An 18,268-nucleotide genomic window follows, 5' to 3' on the forward strand; every position below is an offset into this window, starting at 1 on the left:
TATGATGCGGAAACGTAGGCGGACCCTGTGCGTTACACAGGTGAGTCTTAGTTTATGCATGCCACACAGGATCGAGACCATGGTGGCCACGCTACGTACAAGAGAAAGAAGGGTCGCAAACAATCACAGGCTCAGGATGATGACATGAGTATAAACACCATGCTTGCAAGTTTCGGAAGCATGAGTATAGATACTACTAGTGCGCGATAGTCGTGGCATTCATCTCAGCCTCATCATGACTATGATTATGGCCAAGAGAGCACCGGTTCTAAATAGAGTGGCTATGGTCAGTTTGGGCAGTCAACACATGAGTTTGATAATCAAAGCACTGGATCTAGTTTTGGGCCCATATTCTCAATCTCAAACCAGCCATACCCATACATGCCTCAATATGACAGTAGCAGTAGATCTCACGCCTCAAACCAACCACCTCCGCCTCTTCTATACCCTAGGATAGGGGAGTTGGAATATGTTGATGACAACACTTATATGAGTGCTATGGCAAACTATGTGCAAAACTACTGTAACACTATAACATAAGAGTTCTATATGGATATGGTTGGGACTGAATACATTAACATATCACATTTTATGTAACACTTGTTTAAAGATTGATGTATTGTATACTTTAAAATTTCTAATGCTTATTTAAGTTGTTTTACATTAGTTGAATGTTTTCATTGCTTTCTATTACTAAACTACGTGTAGAGTAGGGTATTTTAGTACGTTGTCACCTACCAACCTGTGGTCCGAAGTGAAACTCATATTTGGACTTTGTTTTTGCAAAATCTGATAGTGACATTGTGTTTAAATGGCCTAAAATAGGCTGAATACCAAGTTTCAAACCCAGACTAGGTCTAAAACCCACCGAGTTGAGGCTTCGAGTCGGAAAAAAAATATTGCACCAACTCGGCGAGATCTCGACTCGACTCGGTTTTTCCAAGGGTCGAGTTGGTACCCAGTTCCGAGTTCTTGAACCTTGCTTCAATTTTGCGACCTCTTCTTTCAAATTTCATGCTTGGGGCTTTGATTCCTTGCTGAAAATCAAATCGAATCAAGGAAACAGACTGCACTTTGGTTGAATCAACACTCATATATCTCACATTGAAGAACTCCACCAAAAAAAAAAGTTATGTTTCTCAAGAACTTTATTTTTTTGCTTAAATCTTTACTTTTAGACTTAATTTTTTGTAATTGTTACATGGATTTAGGTAAAACTAACACTCTTCATGGCAATAGAATTAAATAGATTATTACTACATGTAAGAAAACTTATCTTTTATAACAATTTTAACTTAATGCCCTTGACTGGTTATACAATATTCTCCATTTTAGTGTATGCATGATACATGTTATATTGTGTAATGCTCCAAAAGTGTATTTCCATGTGTATCTTGACCATTTCCATGTGTATCTGCAGTGTGTAATACGCATCTCTGATACGATACGATACGATACGTCTCTTGAAATCACCCCACCGATATGATACGTGATACCGATACTTTAAACCTTGCATCACACAATGGTTTTCATATCCAAAACTCAAAATATATAATGGAACATTTTAGTCCCAACAAAAGTTGTTCCACCAAGCGCATCTTTTGAGGATGGCAGTCCTTTACGATGAGTTCTGGGTACATCTCCCATGGTTTTTGGTACCTTATGTATTTCCATGTATTTCTATGATGTTAAAGGCTGATCTTTGATTGGCTGCTCTTTTAAACAATTATGTTTCCTTTCTCAATAAGCTTTTATGATACGCGACACCGATACTTTAAACCTTGCATCACACAATGGTTTTCATATCCAAAACTCAAAATATATAATGGAACATTTTAGTCCCAACAAAAGTTGTTCCACCAAGCGCATCTTTTGAGGATGGCAGTCCTTTATGATGAGTTCTGGGTACATCTCCCATGGTTTTTGGTACTTTATGTATTTCCATGTATTTCTATGATGTTAAAGGCTGATCTTTGATTGGCTGCTCTTTAAAACAATTATGTTTCCTTTCTCAATAAGCTTTTATGATACACGACACCGATACTTTAAACCTTTATTATTACTGAGTAAAGAAAAGGTGTAGATACCATAGTAGTCAAGGGCGTCCCCTTAGACGCCTTGATCACCTAGGTGGGTGCCTTGGATGCCTTGGGTCTAGTGTTAAAGTTGTTAGTAGATATGTAACAGGGGTAGTTTGGGAACTAGACTTTGAACTAGTTGCCTTATTATGTATTTTATCTTGTTTGTCTTTTTTACCTTGTACCTCCCTAGGGAGGTGGATGTAATAACTCCATTAGTTCTATTCAAGTAATATAGAGTGTGGAGAAGTCTCTCCAACACAAAAGATTACAACCCAAAACATTCTCTTCTCTTCTCTCTTCTCTTGCCATCTTCTTCTTTCTCTCTTACTTACCTTCTTAACCTAAAATCTAACTTGGTATCAAAGCTTTAGGGTTTGAGAGTCGAATCCATCTTCTTACTTCCATTCTTTCCTTCTCTTTGAAACCCTAGGGAACAAAGGGTTTCAAGGAAAAGCTCCCTATGTAAGAAATCTGTTGAAAGGAGCATGAAATAGGTTTAATATAACCTATCCTTGTATTTGCAACTGCTGTTTGAGCTCAGATGAAGCTCTCTTGATGATTTGAAGCCTCTCTATCCACTGCTAGAGTTACCGCCAGCTCCAGCTTAAAGTTTTTGTATCTCTCTCTCTCGGCATGGGTTCGAGGCTTGGAATGGAGCACTAGAATCGCCCAAGGGTGCTTGTCAAGGTCCATGGGTCCCTTCTTGCTGCTTGAAGGCTCTATGTGAGCACAACTCCTTTTTCGTGGAGCTCTGTTTTCTGCCCAGGTACAGCCTGTGACTGCTGCTTCCTTTTTTTTCTTGCATTTGGAGTACCATGGACTCCTCCCTTGGTTGAGAAGTGTTTATGGATACCTTGTTTAAGGTCTTAGAACTTGTTTGAGTGGGTTTTGCTCCTTGGAAGGTGCTGGGTGAAGTTCTGTCCAGATTTTACCTGTTTTTTTCCTGCTGGAATTTACTTCTTGTGATTGGAATCCTTATTTGGGTTGAGTGTGTACTCCCCACTTTGTTTGGAGTTTCTTGTGTATGGTTAAGTGCCTTTTTTATCCCTATAATATGGCTGAATCTGATGCCTCTGGGCTTGGCACGGCTGAATCACAACCTACTCCAGCAGCCTCACAGTTTGTTTTTGAGAACTCACACCCACAGATCTCCATTGTGAAATTAGACAACACCAATTATTTGGATTGGTCCCACTCAGTGAAGCTTTCCCTTAGAAGCAAAGGGAAACTTGGGTATATTACAGGTACCATTACTGCTCCAGCTCCTGGTTCCCCTAGTTATGAGAAATGTGAGACCGGAAATTCCACAGCCATGACATGGCTCATCTTCTCCATGAAGCCCGAGATTGGGAGAAGATTTATGCTAAAGGAAACTGCCAAGGCTATTTGGGACAATGTCTCCCAGACATTTGACAAGGTGGGTGACTCCGCCAAGGTTTATCAACTCCACCAAAAAGTTAATGCAATGAAGCAGGGGGACAAGACTATTTCTGAGTACTACAATGCCTATATTAGTCTTTTGGAGGAGTATGATCACTACAAGGACCTCCAATTGACCAATCCAGCGGATGAAGCAAAGGTGTATCGTGCTCTTGAAAAGGAGCATGTCTTCACTCTTCTTGGTGGCCTGAACCCTGATTATGAACCCATCAGGCTCCAGATTTTGGGCCGGTCTCCTCTTCCATCTCTTGATGAGGTTTGCAGCTATTTACAAAGTGAGGAGACTCGGCGTGTTGCTATGGCACCAGCTCCAGCATCATCTCTTGAGAGATCAGCTCTCAATTCTTCCTCTTTCCGGGACACCCGTGTTGGTGGTAGAGGCCAGGGGCCTAATTATGGGGAGGACAGAGCAGTGGAGACAGGTGGTGCTAGTGGAGGTGGCAGAGACAGGTTTAAATGTGATCTTTGTAAGAGATCTAGGCACACCAAGGATAGATGTTGGACTCTTCATGGCCGTCCTCCTGGTGCACGAGGTGGGGCTCGTGGTGGCCGTCGAGGGGGAGCTCGAGGTGCCCACTCTGTCATGACTGAGACAGATGCTACATAGGATGACTCTACTTTGGTCGATGAAGTGTTCCGCAGGGTCATGTCACAGTTGAGCACATCTCCTACACCAACAGTGGCTAGCTCTTCTTCATCCTCCGCTTTGCAGGTTTCCACCTCAGCTTCTACTGCAGCCCAGCCTTGGGTCATTGACTCTGGTGCCACTGACCACATGACTGGTATGTCCCATTATTATGATTCCTATACCATTTGCTCTGGTAAGGATAAGGTTCAGGTGGCCGATGGCTCCCTTTCCTCCATCTCTGGTAAAGGCAGTATCCCTGTTACCTCATCTATTTCTCTACATCTGTCCTTCATGTTCCTAACCTTACCCTTAATCTTCTCTCTGTGAGTCATTTGACAAAATCTTTAAACTGTTGTGTCACTTTTTTTCCTTCTCATTATCTTTTTCAGGATTTGGTAACGAAGAGGATTATTGGTAGTGGACGTGAGGAGCAAGGCCTTTACCTTTTTTAGCCTTTTTTGTCCACAGCTCAGTCCTATGTGTGTGGACGTAATGATAGTAGTTCTGTGGAGTCTGTTATGTTATGGCATCGTCGTCTTGGCCATCCATCTTTTGTTGTAATGAGGAAACAATTGCCTCACTTATTTTCTTCTGTTGCTTCTTCTCATGTTTTTCAATGTGAACCATGTATGTTTGCCAAACACTGTCGTTCGTCTTATCCATATCATGGTAATAGAACTGCTACTCCTTTTCATATTGTGCATACTGATGTTTGGGGACCTTCCCCTACTACCTCTTTATTTGGCTATCGTTACTTTGTGTCCTTTGTTGATGATTTTTCTCGTGCTACTTGGATTGTTCTTATGAAACATAAAAGTGATGTTAGTGATGCATTTAAAACCTTTTATCAGATGATTCTTACTTAGTTTGACACTCGGATCAAAATTGTTCGATCTGATAAAGGGGGGGAATACATGTTTGGTGGCCTCCAAACCTTCTTTACTAATAACGGCATTCTCCATCAGCTAGCGTGTGTTGACACACCCCAGCAAAATGGGGTTGCTGAGAGGAGGAATCGCCATTTATTGGAGGTCACCCGTAGTCTCTTGTTTGGCATGCATATTCCCAAGACCTTTTGGTCTACTGCTCTTCTCACTGCCTCTTTTCTCATCAATCGCATGCCTACCAAACTTCTTGCTTTCAAATCTCCCTTAGACATCTTATCTCCCAAGGCTTCTGCTTTCTCTCTTCCTCCTAAAGTCTTTGGGTGTATTTGTTATGTGCATGTACATAAATCTGCACGTACTAAACTTGATCCCAAAGCCCTCAAGTGTCTCTTTCTTGGGTACTCTTCTACTACCAAGGGTTACAAGTGTTATCATCCTTCTTCTCGTCGGTGTCTTATTTCCAAGGATGTCACCTTCCTTGAATCTATTCCTTTCTTTGCCCCTTCTTAGCATCCTCTTCAGGGGGAGAATTGTGGAAGTGAACAGGCTGCTGATTTCCTTTATCCTCTACCCATCTCTCCCTTTACACTTGACATTGGAAAGCACAGGGCTGCGGATGTGAATGTGAATACAGATTTAGTTGTTGACAGTGGTACAGATTTAGTTGTTGACAGTGGTACTGATAAGGAGAAGGATTACCATATTACTTATAAGAGAGGTGAAGGCTTGCATAATGAAGGAAAGAAGACCTACCAAGAGTTCTCTTTGGATCCAGATCTAGATCCACATCCTGAGGTCCATCCTTCTCAGTCAGGTGACATCCCTTCTCCTCCATGTGATTTAGACCTTCCTATTACTATTAGAAAGGGGAAAAGAGCTTGTACTAATCCTATAGCCCAGTTTGTTTCCTATGATGCTCTTTCTTCTACAAGTATTGCCTTTATTACTGCTCTTTCTACAGCTTCTATTCCCAGGAATGTTAATGATGCTATGTCTGACCCAAAGTGGAGACAAGCTATGTCTAAGGAGATGATGGCTCTTGAGAAGAATGATACTTGGCAATTGGTTGATCTCCCTAAGGGACATGTCCCAGTTGGATGCAGATGGGTCTATACAATTAAGTACAAATCTGATGGTACTATGGAGAGATACAAGGCAAGGTTGGTTGCCAAGGGGTACAGTCAAGTCTATGGGATTGACTATCAGGAGACATTCGCTCCTGTAGCTAAGCATAACTCTATAAGAGTTCTTTTATCACTGGCTGCCAATAAAGATTGGCCATTATATCAGTTAGATGTGAAGAATGCCTTTCTCCATGGTGACTTGGAAGAGGAAGTGTACATGCAACCCCCACCAGGCTTCAAAATGCCTTCAGCTGAAGGGAAAGTGTGTCTCCTCAAGAAGGCACTATATGGTCTCAAACAGTCACCACAGGCATGGTTTGAACGCTTCCGATAGGCTATTCTGAAGAATGGATATTCCCAAAGCCAAGCTGATCACACACTCTTTACCAAGCGGGGTAATGGTACCATCACTGCTCTCATTGTCTCTGTGGACGATATTGTGGTCACAGGAGATGGTATAACTGAGATTGGTACACTGAAAAGCTACTTAGCACAACAGTTGAGATCAAAGATCTGGGCCTCTTGAAGTACTTCTTAGGAATTGAAATGTCAAGGACTAAGAAAGGAATCAACATATGTCAACGGAAGTTTGTTCTTGATTTGTTGACAGAGAAAGGGATGTTGGGCTGCAAACCAGCAAATTCTCCTATTGAGCAAAATCACAAACTAGGGGAAGATTGTGGTCCTTCTCTGGTTGATACAGGAAAGTACCAAAGGCTTGTTGGGAAGCTCATCTATCTTGCTATGACACGCCCAGATATCTCATATGCAGTGGGAGTGGTGAGCCAATTCATGCATGCTCCCAAAAGTGGACACTTGGATGCCGTGTATCGCATTCTTAGGTATTTGAAGTCTTCCCCAGGGAAAGGACTGCTGTATGCCAGACACAATCATTTCAGAGTAGAAGGTTTCACTAATGCAGATTGGGCTGGCTCTATTACAGACAGGAGATCTACCTCCGGCTATTGTACCTTTGTGGGAGGTAATTTGGTTACATGGAGGAGCAAAAAACAGCACGTTGTAGCCAGATCCAGTCTAGAGACAGAATTTAGAGCTATGGCTCATGGAGTGTGTGAACTCATATGGTTGAAAAGACTTGTTCAGGAACTAGGATTTGACACTGAAGGCCCTATGATACTCTTTTGTGACAACAAGGCTACCATCAGTATTGCCCACAACCCTGTTCAGCATGACAGAACTAAGCATATTGAGGTTGATAGACACTTCATCAAAGAAAAGATAGACTCTGGCTGCATTTGCACTCCTTTTGTGAAGACTGGTGATTAGCTGGCAGACATTCTCACCAAGGCCCTTGCCTCTCCTCAGTTTAGTTCTCTTCTAAGCAAGCTGGGAATGCATGATATATATTCTCCAGCTTGAGGGGGAGTGTTAGAGTTGTTAGTAGATATGTAACAGGGTAGTTTGGGAACTAGACTTTGAACTAGTTGCCTTATTATGTATTTTATCTTGTTTGTCTTTTTTACCTTGTACCTCCCTAGGGAGGTGGATGTAATAACTCCATTAGTTCTATTAAAGTAATATAGAGTGTGGAGAAGTCTCTCCAACACACAAGATTACAACCCAAAACATTCTCTTCTCTCTTCTCTCTTCTCTTGCCATCTTCTTCCTTCTCCAACTTCTTCCTTCTCTCTTACTTACCTTCTTAACCTAAAATCTAACTTCTAGGCCCTCTCCAACACCTTGGGTCTCCTAGACGCCTTAACAACTATGGTAGATACTAAAGGGAAATAGGTTGTAAGGTATCAAAAGCTAAGGATTGTACATAGAACTGTTCAATTTTCTACACTTCTCTTAGTAGTTCTAGTTGGACAAATAAACCCAAGCTTTGGTAAATCTTCCTAAATCAGGAGGTCAATTCTGTATTTCAAGAGAAAGTACCCAGTTTTTTCATAGCCATAAACTTGGAAGGTGATTTCTTCTAGCCTTTGGAAGTCCGAGGGCTCATTAGATACCACGCTTACAGTTGGTTGTTGACCTTATTCTGCACAACCTAATTGTGCTTCACGTTAGGATTTGAAGATTAAGAAAAAGCAAAAAAAAATTATGATTATGGAGATAAATCCTGAAGATTATGGTCATGTTCAAAACAGAAGAAAATTTAGGGAGGTTAGGTGATTTAGGAGCATCTTTATTGATAAGAGAGGAACGCAGCGTATTATTGGAAACTAATGAAAAAGAAGACTGAAAGAATAAGGAAGGAATGGGACTTATGGTAAAGATGACCCAAAGAAAAACTATCATGGCGGTGGGGTGGAAGACATAACCGAGTCGTTTTCTACTTCTGAAGAACCAGCGGCGAGTTCAGCAAGGAGTTGTGACTTCGAAGGATGCATGGTTTGATGGAGCTGATCACTTCGGAGAGCGGGGAATATGAGTCACAGCGAGGATCTCCTGGGAACAGGTTTGATTTGTTGTTTCCTTTTTTTTCCTTCTATATCTCTCGCTCTCTTCTATTCTTTTTTCTTCCAGTGGAACCCTAGCATGGGGGGGAAGGTTCGATCGATGGTCACAAGGGGGAAAAAAAGGAGGGGGATGGGTTTTTGATGAGGCAGTAGGCTTGGGGGGGAATTGGCAGCAGGAATGGTTGGGTTTCAGTGGAAGTCGAAGGATGGGGTTGAGAGGTGTGAGAAGGTTATGGTTGGGGAGTGATATCGCAGTCCGCAGGGGAAGAATGGGGGCACTCGAGATAGAACGAGTTCTCTGTTTGTTTCTTTTTAATCTCAGCTATCGCAGGATAGGTGTCGGTAACCAAGCAAACGAGAAGAACAGAAATAGAATTGATGGGAAGGAAGAGAGAAATTGAAGGGGAACATCGACTCAGATACCAAATTGGTGGAGGACCGGTTAGGGAGGGACGAAATCTGAGAAGAGCTTAGAGTTGCAGGTGGGAAAGGGAGCACACAACCACGTACACACATTGAACACCAACAGTTTCTATATTCAAATCGGTATCTTTCAACGTTGGGTACAATGTAGAAATAAAGAAAAGCAAAAGAATCCTAATGCAACTCTGAAACTAAAATAGAGTTCAAAATAGACAACTAGCATATTCCTACATAACTTGCAAATAAAAGACAAAACATAAATAAACTACTTCCAACCCATAGTGGACAAAAAACCCAGGTTGGACCGGTTCCATCTGGGTTTAGATTTCCAAACTCAGTCATGCTGGTCCAACCAATCAAGTGCTACTACATCACCATGGCACTTGATGGTCTTGTTTTATTTTTTGGGAGATGTAATTGATGGGTGCTGCATATGCAACTATGCAAGAATGATGAAATGATGATGTAGAACTAAAAATATAGCCTGAAACTGAAAGGAATTAAAATAATGCATTAGCAAAATAGTAGTTAGCTGAAAGATTTGCAGAAAAGGAACCCTAGTAGCATCAGAAGTGCTAAAACTACGGACGATATTTGGTTAAAAGGATGGGAATCAATTGATAAGGTTGGGATTACTGGAATTAGGTCTTGGTGAAACTGATTTACAGTTTAATGGTTGAATGAGTTCTATCAAAAGCAGAAAGAAAATAAAGTACAGAGAACTTAAGAGTGAATAAAAAGCATGAGAAAACCATTGCCAAGTCCAGGGATTGATGGTACTTGGTAGTTCATAAGTTCATAGGTTGCTTCAGCATTAAGTGCAGTAGGTAATGAGGATGGTAACGCCAAAAGAAGGCTAATTTTGTGGTTGCAGTGGACTTCTGTAACACTGAGAGTAAAGAGAAAATGAAAGTAGAAGGTTGAAGGTTGAAGAAGGATATGAAGGGAAGAGAAGAAATATCGACTTAGAAACCACCCTCAAAGAGGACCTGTCGACAGAGCAATAGTAAGAAGCTTGAGAAACCTCATCACTAATCATTATAATGTCTGTGTAGTAGATGAGATTATATAGTTACTGCAAAACTGTCCTATAACAACTAACACTTTCTAAATCGTACTTTCCACTCATAACCTGCTTAACGGAGAAATTGAAAGTAGAAAAAGATCTCCTAAAGCAGCTAGCTAGAATAGGAAGACCTGCTAACCATCAAATCCACAAACAACCCAAAAGAAATGAAAATTCCAACAATGATCTTGTACCTACTTAACTTAATATTACCACTGTGACACTAAATTAACTTTGACTGACCATACTTTACCCATAGCAAAACTCTTTCACCCCTACATTAATTGAACCATATCTAGTAACATAAACCTTTTGTGGACCTAAAAGCATGCTGCAAACCTTGGATTTCCACCATCCCTCCCAACTTTCAAACATTTTCGTTGGCAAACCATTTGGATCCCACACGCAATGCAATGGCAAGCTCCAAATCATGAAAGTAGGGCTGTCAACTGATCGGATCACCCCCTATGATTTTAATCATTTAAGGAAAATGCTTGATCCAGTTGGCAGCCCTACTTGGAGCATTCCAGTGATGCTTGAAGTATGGTAAAAAGGGATAAATCCTTGAAGACCATCACTTTTTCACAAACACAAAACAACCTTAAGAGTGGAATGACGCATGCTATTGGTATTCCACACATCCAGTTAGAAAATCCACCAACTGTCCTGAGATAAGGACATATTCAAATTGCCAAAATTCTTAAAGGGAGCATAGCTAGTTCAACATTAGGGATCCATTATCACTATATAACCTTGGAAATGACCAGATGGTGATCTCCCAAAATATTCTTTTAAACAGATGCATTTGGTAAAAGTATTCCTGAAAGTCTTCTTCTTGTCCAGAATCATGCATGGGCAAAGTGAGGCAGAACATTTTTTTTTTTTTTTAAAAAGGCTTGAGTATTAGAAAAGTCATGAGCTAAGCTAGTCTAGAAAGGCCAATGTCATAACCCTACGTTGCTTTCACAACTTCAAAATGGAGGAAAAGATGTCGCACATTCTCTTCACTATGTCAATTAATTGTTAGGATTTCATTTGAATACGACCTGAATCTGATTCAAAAGGAGCTTAACATTCAGGGTCCGATCTGATAAGTAAACGGATTGAATCCGGATATAACCTGATCCCCCTGATTTAATCCAACTAGGATTTGATCCAACAATGACTTTATTTCCAGTTTCCACACATTTGGCAAAAGAAAAAGGATGAAAGGGAGAAAGATTTGCACTCATTATCTCCAATCCCCAACCTACAGAAAACCAGCAGGTGCATGGACCTGAGAATCACAATCTAAGAACAATCTCCATTGTAGGTGGAATTACAAAGATAAAGGATGTAGGCGAACACCTCAACCTTAACCATAGTTGTAATGGAAGACAACAATGGTGGTTTCCAGGTGCCTTGGCGCAAGCATCTGGCCAAGGTGCCCAAGGTGAGCACCATGTTTTACAAAGAGATGCCACATTCCATGATCTTGTTCCAGTTACAGGTATGTTTTCTTTTTCTTTTCTTCTTCTTTCCCTTTTGTTCTCTTCTTCCCATTCACCCCCCCTCCCCATTTTTCCATTTTTGGACTAAAAATGGACTGGGTGCCTAACATATAAAATGACCAGTCACCTTGGCACCTAGGAGAAACCTTGACATGTATGAGGTTAACTTCTCCTCCTCCGTTCTTTGTCCTTGGCAGCTGATGCTTAAGTTTTGGATTTATATGGTGTTGACATCGTGTCAATGGCATAGGGGATTGGGATTCATAGTATTTGAACTCTCTCGTTTAAATAAATCTCTTTTTCTTGGTTGCCAGCCAAAATTTCAAGTTCTCAGTAAGTTGTTCTCTAATTTCAGTTATCATCTCTCTCATCTCTCTCTCTCTCTCTCCCTCTGTACATGTCAGTGTTCTTAAATCCAGCTGGATCATCAACCGATTCTGGAGGCTGGGGTGGGCAGGTTGACCTGTACGCTGTACGACTGGTAAAAACCACTTCAAAAATGAACCGTTCAAAGCCAACTCATCCACCCATGTCTGTGGCCAGGTGGCATGGTTCTAAATATCAGTATCACCGGAGACCGATACGGTACTGATATGGATCGGTTGTATCGGCCAAAAAGTGGTCCATTTTTTGAATTTACAGCCAATACAGTCAGAACAACTCGATATGACCTGATCTATATCGGTATCGTAACGGTATTGGCCGAGACTTACGGATACCGATACCGAAACCTATAATTTTTCCAGATGGTGTTCAACCGGTTCGACCAGCTGGAGCTGATCTAGGTCTCAAAATATTGCCCCGGTTATCATAAATCATATTGAGATCCCAACCCAAGCCACACTGTCTATGCTGTCCCTCTCCAAAATTCACAAGCCCCTTAATTAGATTATACTATAAACCCAGCTCCACCAATCCAACCTCATTTGCTCTTGTTTAGATTTTAGAAACCTACGGATAACACAACCAATCAACCATCCCCCAAAATCTACTCTCAATCCTAACCTAAACTCCATTAATCTATTCCTTAGTAGATGTTCAGTCAGCATATTAGTTCTCAACAATGTTAGTGGACTAACCAGCTCTCCTTCACTTTTTGGTCTAAATTAAGAGCAGGCTAGGGACAAATATCTTCAACTGGCCTCCTTGATCTCAAATCTTGAATGCATCATCAACCAATTCATTAAAAAAGTTAAAGATACTCAACAGTATTATTTAAAAGGAAAGAATTCAAAACTTCCTAACAGAGGTAAAAAAACGAAAAGGATTTGCACGTGTTTAATTGGAGTCAATATATACAATAGATAACAACAAAAAAAAAAGAATTTTCTCAATATGAGCATGCTAATACCCTGAGTTCCCAGGAGTGAATAAACCATTTTTCTTGGCACTTTAATTGGTTACCAGATGGAGATAAAGAAGAAAAGGGGGAGAGGAAGCAATACAACAGTTATGGGAAACCATACATAGGTCTTAGAATACCATCAACACATAATGAAGGAAACAAGAACATGCCTTTGAAATACCATCACCCTTGCGAAGCTGAAGTTCTAAGGGATTAAGCTCATACTCTGGAACTTCACGAGGATTCGAGACAGCCATTGGCGTCTTCTTGATTTTCTGAAAATATCAGTCAGGAAATATTTTTAAATTAGTGAATACATCTTTTCAACAAACTATCTGTGTTTTCCATCCAAACAGTAGGGAAATGTTGAGTCTGTACTGGAACTTTGGCTCCTCGAGCTTTCAAAATATTGAAAATTTCTACATTTCCATAGAACTTTGCATCAGCAGCAGCCTGTCATGAGAAACAGCACCATGTTAAAAGGTTGGAACCCAAAACAAAACAAAAAATAAAAAGTCATTAATGTGACTTGCCAGTGGATTATCCACAGCTGTTTAGTTTATCTTTCTGATACTGCTCATCAAAACTGTTAAAGATATGGGTGTTTGATGTATACCACAATAGGGGGAGTGTCCATATCATGGCTGAATATTATCTTTTAGTTTTAGTTTGTCTAATTTCCTCGTTAAGCTAGATTTCTGTTTCCTAGTTAGAGTAGGACTTCTATTTTATATTCTCTTACAAGGAATCGCTTTCCTTGTTCAGATGTATCTCTTTTGGTTATTAAATATAATAGTGGTAGGGGGACTGCTAGAGTAACGATTCTGCTCTCTTGCAGTCTCATCCCCTTCTTCCTCATTCTTCTCTTCTTCCATTCTCTCTGCTCTCTATCTTCTATTGCTGGTACTGGTTACAGATTAATGGTTTTGTCACATGGTATCAGACCAGTAACCAGTGGCTGTTTTGAGAGTCGTTCTAAGTTCTCCTGCTACTGGTGAAACCCTAGTTCATAGAAGAAGGAGAACTAGGGTTTTGTATGGGTTTCAATGAAGACTGAAGTATGGTAATGGTATCATGCCTGATGTTGAATCGACACTGTTGTTACTGGAAATTTTCTACTGCTATCGACACTAGTAGCTGATTTATATTTGATTGCTGCTATCAATATATATCTATGTATCCTACAAAAGTACATACTCAAACTTTTTTGTCAAATTTTTCAGATACCCAAAATGACCCTGATACCCACCCATTCAAAGTCCAAAATACCCCCTCCTCCCCTTTCAATCTCACTAACCGGTGTTTCTTCTTTCTAAGGAAGAAAAAAAAAAAAAAAACATGATCCCACCCCTCTCTCTCTCTCTCTCTCCCCCCTGGCAAACCGGTGTTTCTCTTTCCAAGAAAAAAAACTACCAAATTCCTTTGATCCCACCCCTGCCCCTATCTCTCTGTCTCCCCTTCCTAACCGGTGTTCCTTTGTTTTTCAAGAAAAAAACTACTGAATCCCTGTAATCTCACACACACTCTCTCTCTCTCTCTCTAGAACAGGGGGTCTCCCCTTGCCCTGCACAGTCGTCTACTTGGATGACAACTCACCCTTCCTGACCTTCATTCTGGTTATAGTATCGGTTGTGGAAGATGAAAGAAAGCATCTATATTACCTTCGAAAAAAGCTATCTCACAAGGACGATGCAATCCTTGTAAATGCAGTTACAAGGCCAACAAAATGTCTGTTGGCCCAAACCCTAAAAGAAGAACTATCAGATCGCAATGGAAAGAGATTAATAGAGAATAAAGAGTTGAAAACTAGAGAACTCAGGAGATGGAATTCTCTTAGAAGAGAGCGCGGGCCAGGACGAAGCATCTATGACAGAATCCATTGGAAGTTGAATGTTCTGAGTTTCAGATAGTCTCTTCCAAGGGCTGCCAGGTGTGGTAGCGGTGGTAGCGATAATTGAAGAAGAATCGCTGGAATCATTGTTGTTGTTGTTGTTCTTATTGTTGCTGGACTGGTTAGCCATCATGGTAAGCGTTTCTAGCCTTCTGGGTATTCAAAAGAGATCTCTGTGGAGACCAAAACGAGACTTAATCAAAGACAACTAAAGCTTACATACACTGTTCATGTCGTTTTCTAATAGGATTAGATGTTAAGAGAAAGTAAAATGATTCTAGGTCTATCATAGGATCGGCTTTGCTTCTCCCACCTCACACTGACCAATGGCTCAAAAATAGGTTTGTGTTGCAGGCATTCCTATCGCATCTCAACATCGTCTTTCCCTGCATGTCCTCTTGAGGCCACTGGCTCTGTGATCGGTGTTCCCAGCAAAATAGCCAAGAAAACGATTAGGGATTGAAAATTTTTTTGACGCTTCGAAGGAGAGAAAAATAAAGATTCTCTCTCTCTCTCCCCCATGGCTCCCCCTCTCTTTCACGATCTTTCACCTCTCTCCCCCTTACTAACGATCTTACCCACCTCCAGTTCTTTTCAATTTTGTTTTAGTTGTTTCATTTTTCTCGGCCATTCTTTCTTTCTTTGAGTTTGATCGCCACTCTACAACTGATTTCACTGTGTGGCTTGCAAATACAAGACTCCAACCTTCAGTTTAGGTGAGTTCCCTATAAACCATGATCCCAATCCCTTTTGATGTGTTCAGATCTATGAATCATGATCCCTAGCTATCCCCTTCGGTTTGGACTTTGAATTCATGAATGTCTTTCTTAGCTTCATTGTGTTTGCTCACTTTTATGCGAGTCAGGCTCCCCTCACTGAAATCCCTTTTCTCCCTTTATTTCCGTTCTCTCTGCAAATGGTATCAAAATTCTAGCAAATGCAGATGGGCTTTGATTGCTACATACCCTTGAGAATCGTTCATTTGACACTTCAAGAGTTGCTTCTGGTTCTATTGTGAAGGTAATTTGATCAAGAAACTTTATACTAAGTTTAGACCTTGCTTGTTAACTGAATGCAGGCAACTACACTCAACACATTTGGTCCTACAACAACTGGCACAAATGTTGGTGTTGTAGATCGAGGTCCTCCAACAATGGGAATAGTTGGACTGGTAAGCTAATATCATTGAATACTTCTTGAAAAAAGCTTCTGGATTTGTTATCTGTATCTATTAACTTAATGGAATCAGCACATAATTCGTTGAATTCTACTGTGTTATATTTACATCATGTTCTTGTTTTGACTTATAGTAAACTTGAGGGAATTTTGCAACATTTATGTAGCCAATTATTAACTGCCTCTGAATTTTCTTTAGAATGGAGAGAGCCGGGGTTTGTCTGATGTGAAACCACCCAGAGTTGTAGAGGATTCTATAGAGAAGCCTAAGATTTGGAAGTTGACTGAAATCAATGGACAATCTCAGTGTCGTTCATTGAGGCTTTCTGATAGCTTGATGGCAGCAAAGGTATATCTTCTCCATGTACTAGCTTTTAAAGTAACTGAATGAAGTTGTTTTATTGAGAATCTCCTATGGCTGTTGGGTAATAAGGCCAACAAGGAAAACTGACTTTTCAACATACTATGTTTCTGAATTTGTCTGTCCTCATTTTGTTGATGAGAAGTGCAATTCTTTTGTTATTGCGAATTACATATTCATGGGAGCTGTAGCCAGTGTAATTTTGTTTCAAGATAAAATGGGTTATGCTTATGTATTTGTTTCAAGAAATGGGGCATACAAAGGCTAAACATTGTGCTGGTACTTACTTGCAGATAAACCCTGGGAGATTGATTTTTGTTTTCAAATGGATCAAGGACTTATCTATATCTTGGATGTTTGAACCCTGTTTTTGGAATAGGCAGGAAATGATGGGTTTGGTTGAACTATTGCTTACCATTCCAATGTATACTCTTCTTGTATCTCTAATAGCATTTCCTCTTTGCCTATTTCCCGGTGCCCGGTGGTCTTGTCTCTAATAGCTTTTTTTTTCTCTTAATTTATATACTAATCCAAAAGCAATGTCTCCCCTGAGGTTTGACGTAATTATGAAAACATCCCTCAGTTTTGAAAAAATCTGTGTGCCGCCTGAGGTTCTTAATAGTTAATATATATCCTCATTCCGTTAGTCTAGCACTAACAACGTTAAAATTAGGAGTGAAATTAACCAAATTGCCCTCATGTTCCCCAAATTATTTTCCCAAAACTTGCAACTCATCTTCCTCAAACCTGAACATAACTTCCCTTTCTCCTTCCATTTCTGAAACCTAATCTAATTAAAACCCTCAATCCATTTTCCCTTTACCTGTATAAGTTTTTAACTTATTAGTTATGGTCCAATCCTACTGAGAACAAGATTCTAGAAACAGAATCTAAGAATAGCAAATCGATAGCAGATTTCAGAGGAATCAAATCAATAATCAAACATGATCAGTGCAGCAACAAACTCAACAGAAACAATAGAATGCTAATCGGAAACCAGATTCCAGAATTCAATCCAAACAGAGAATTAAGATAGATGATGGGTTAGGGAGTATATTTTGACACCCTAACCCAGCATGCCTTAGTGGCAGATATTATTTTGTATAACATAATGATTGATAGGTATGCAAAACTCGGAAATATTGAAGAGGCTGTACTAATAATGTACGAGGAGACAATAAAAAATGGGATAACTCCAAGAATTAGCACATTTAATTCCCTAATCCATGGACTGTGCAAGAATAGGAGAGTGGATTAGGGAATTAAATGGCTAAATGGCTGTTGTCACATGAAATTCCGGTTTATGGATTGGCGCCGAGCGTTGTGACTTATGCTACCCTAATGGATGCATGTTACCAAGAGTGAAATCTAAGTGATTTGGCTTGAGATGGAAGCAAAATTTGTTACACCTTCTGTTGTGACTTATACTGTAGTTATAAAAGTATTTGCAAACAATGGAGGCCACAAGAAGCTGTCCCAGTACTATCGGCGTGCAAAGGGTCTCACCCCACCTCAGATTACTTACAATACCATCATCCATAGCTGAAATTTATTCCTAAATTTCATTTTAGAACTTATTAGTGCTTGTATTGGAGGATACAGTGTTACCCAGGTACACCCAAAGCGAGACTGCATGAAGGACTGGATTGTCTCTCTAAAAGCCTTGCAAACAAGGTAAAAAAAAGACATTAAAAAGGAAAAAGACTGAAACAAATAATTCTAATGAGAGGTAACATTGAAAGTTGAATTGCGGACTAGTGCACAATTGACCATTTGATGCATTAGAATGGTTTGGGATTTTCAGCATTCAAGATGGGTTCAGGCTATGCCGATACGAATCCACATTGGCCGATCTGGTCTGCTCTATATAATATTTACCTGATCCTGTAAGATATCGCCATGTATGTGCATTGATTGGATCAGTGTTGTTTTA

At 40.3% G+C, this 18,268-nt stretch overlaps 1 protein-coding gene and 1 long non-coding RNA gene across 2 annotated transcripts in view; one reads left to right on the plus strand and one right to left on the minus strand.

Annotated features, from left to right (window-relative positions):
• LOC122656258 (integrin-linked protein kinase 1-like) overlaps positions 1-18,268 on the minus strand; it is a 146,887-nt gene that overhangs the window by 97,454 nt on the left and 31,165 nt on the right. Inside the window, exons 3-4 of the mRNA XM_043850740.1 lie at positions 13,286-13,360; positions 13,078-13,182 (exon numbers count right to left, since the gene is read on the minus strand). Coding sequence (XP_043706675.1) covers positions 13,078-13,182; positions 13,286-13,360 — 180 coding nt within the window. The remainder of the gene's footprint in view (positions 1-13,077; positions 13,183-13,285; positions 13,361-18,268) is intronic.
• Positions 15,716-16,270, plus strand: LOC122656259. The gene is made up of 3 exons (XR_006332068.1): positions 15,716-15,818; positions 15,877-15,969; positions 16,174-16,270. It is a non-coding gene; the product is annotated as an uncharacterized LOC122656259 (long non-coding RNA).

Source organism: Telopea speciosissima, chromosome 3, assembly GCF_018873765.1.
Source record: "Telopea speciosissima isolate NSW1024214 ecotype Mountain lineage chromosome 3, Tspe_v1, whole genome shotgun sequence".
NCBI lineage: Eukaryota > Viridiplantae > Streptophyta > Magnoliopsida > Proteales > Proteaceae > Telopea > Telopea speciosissima.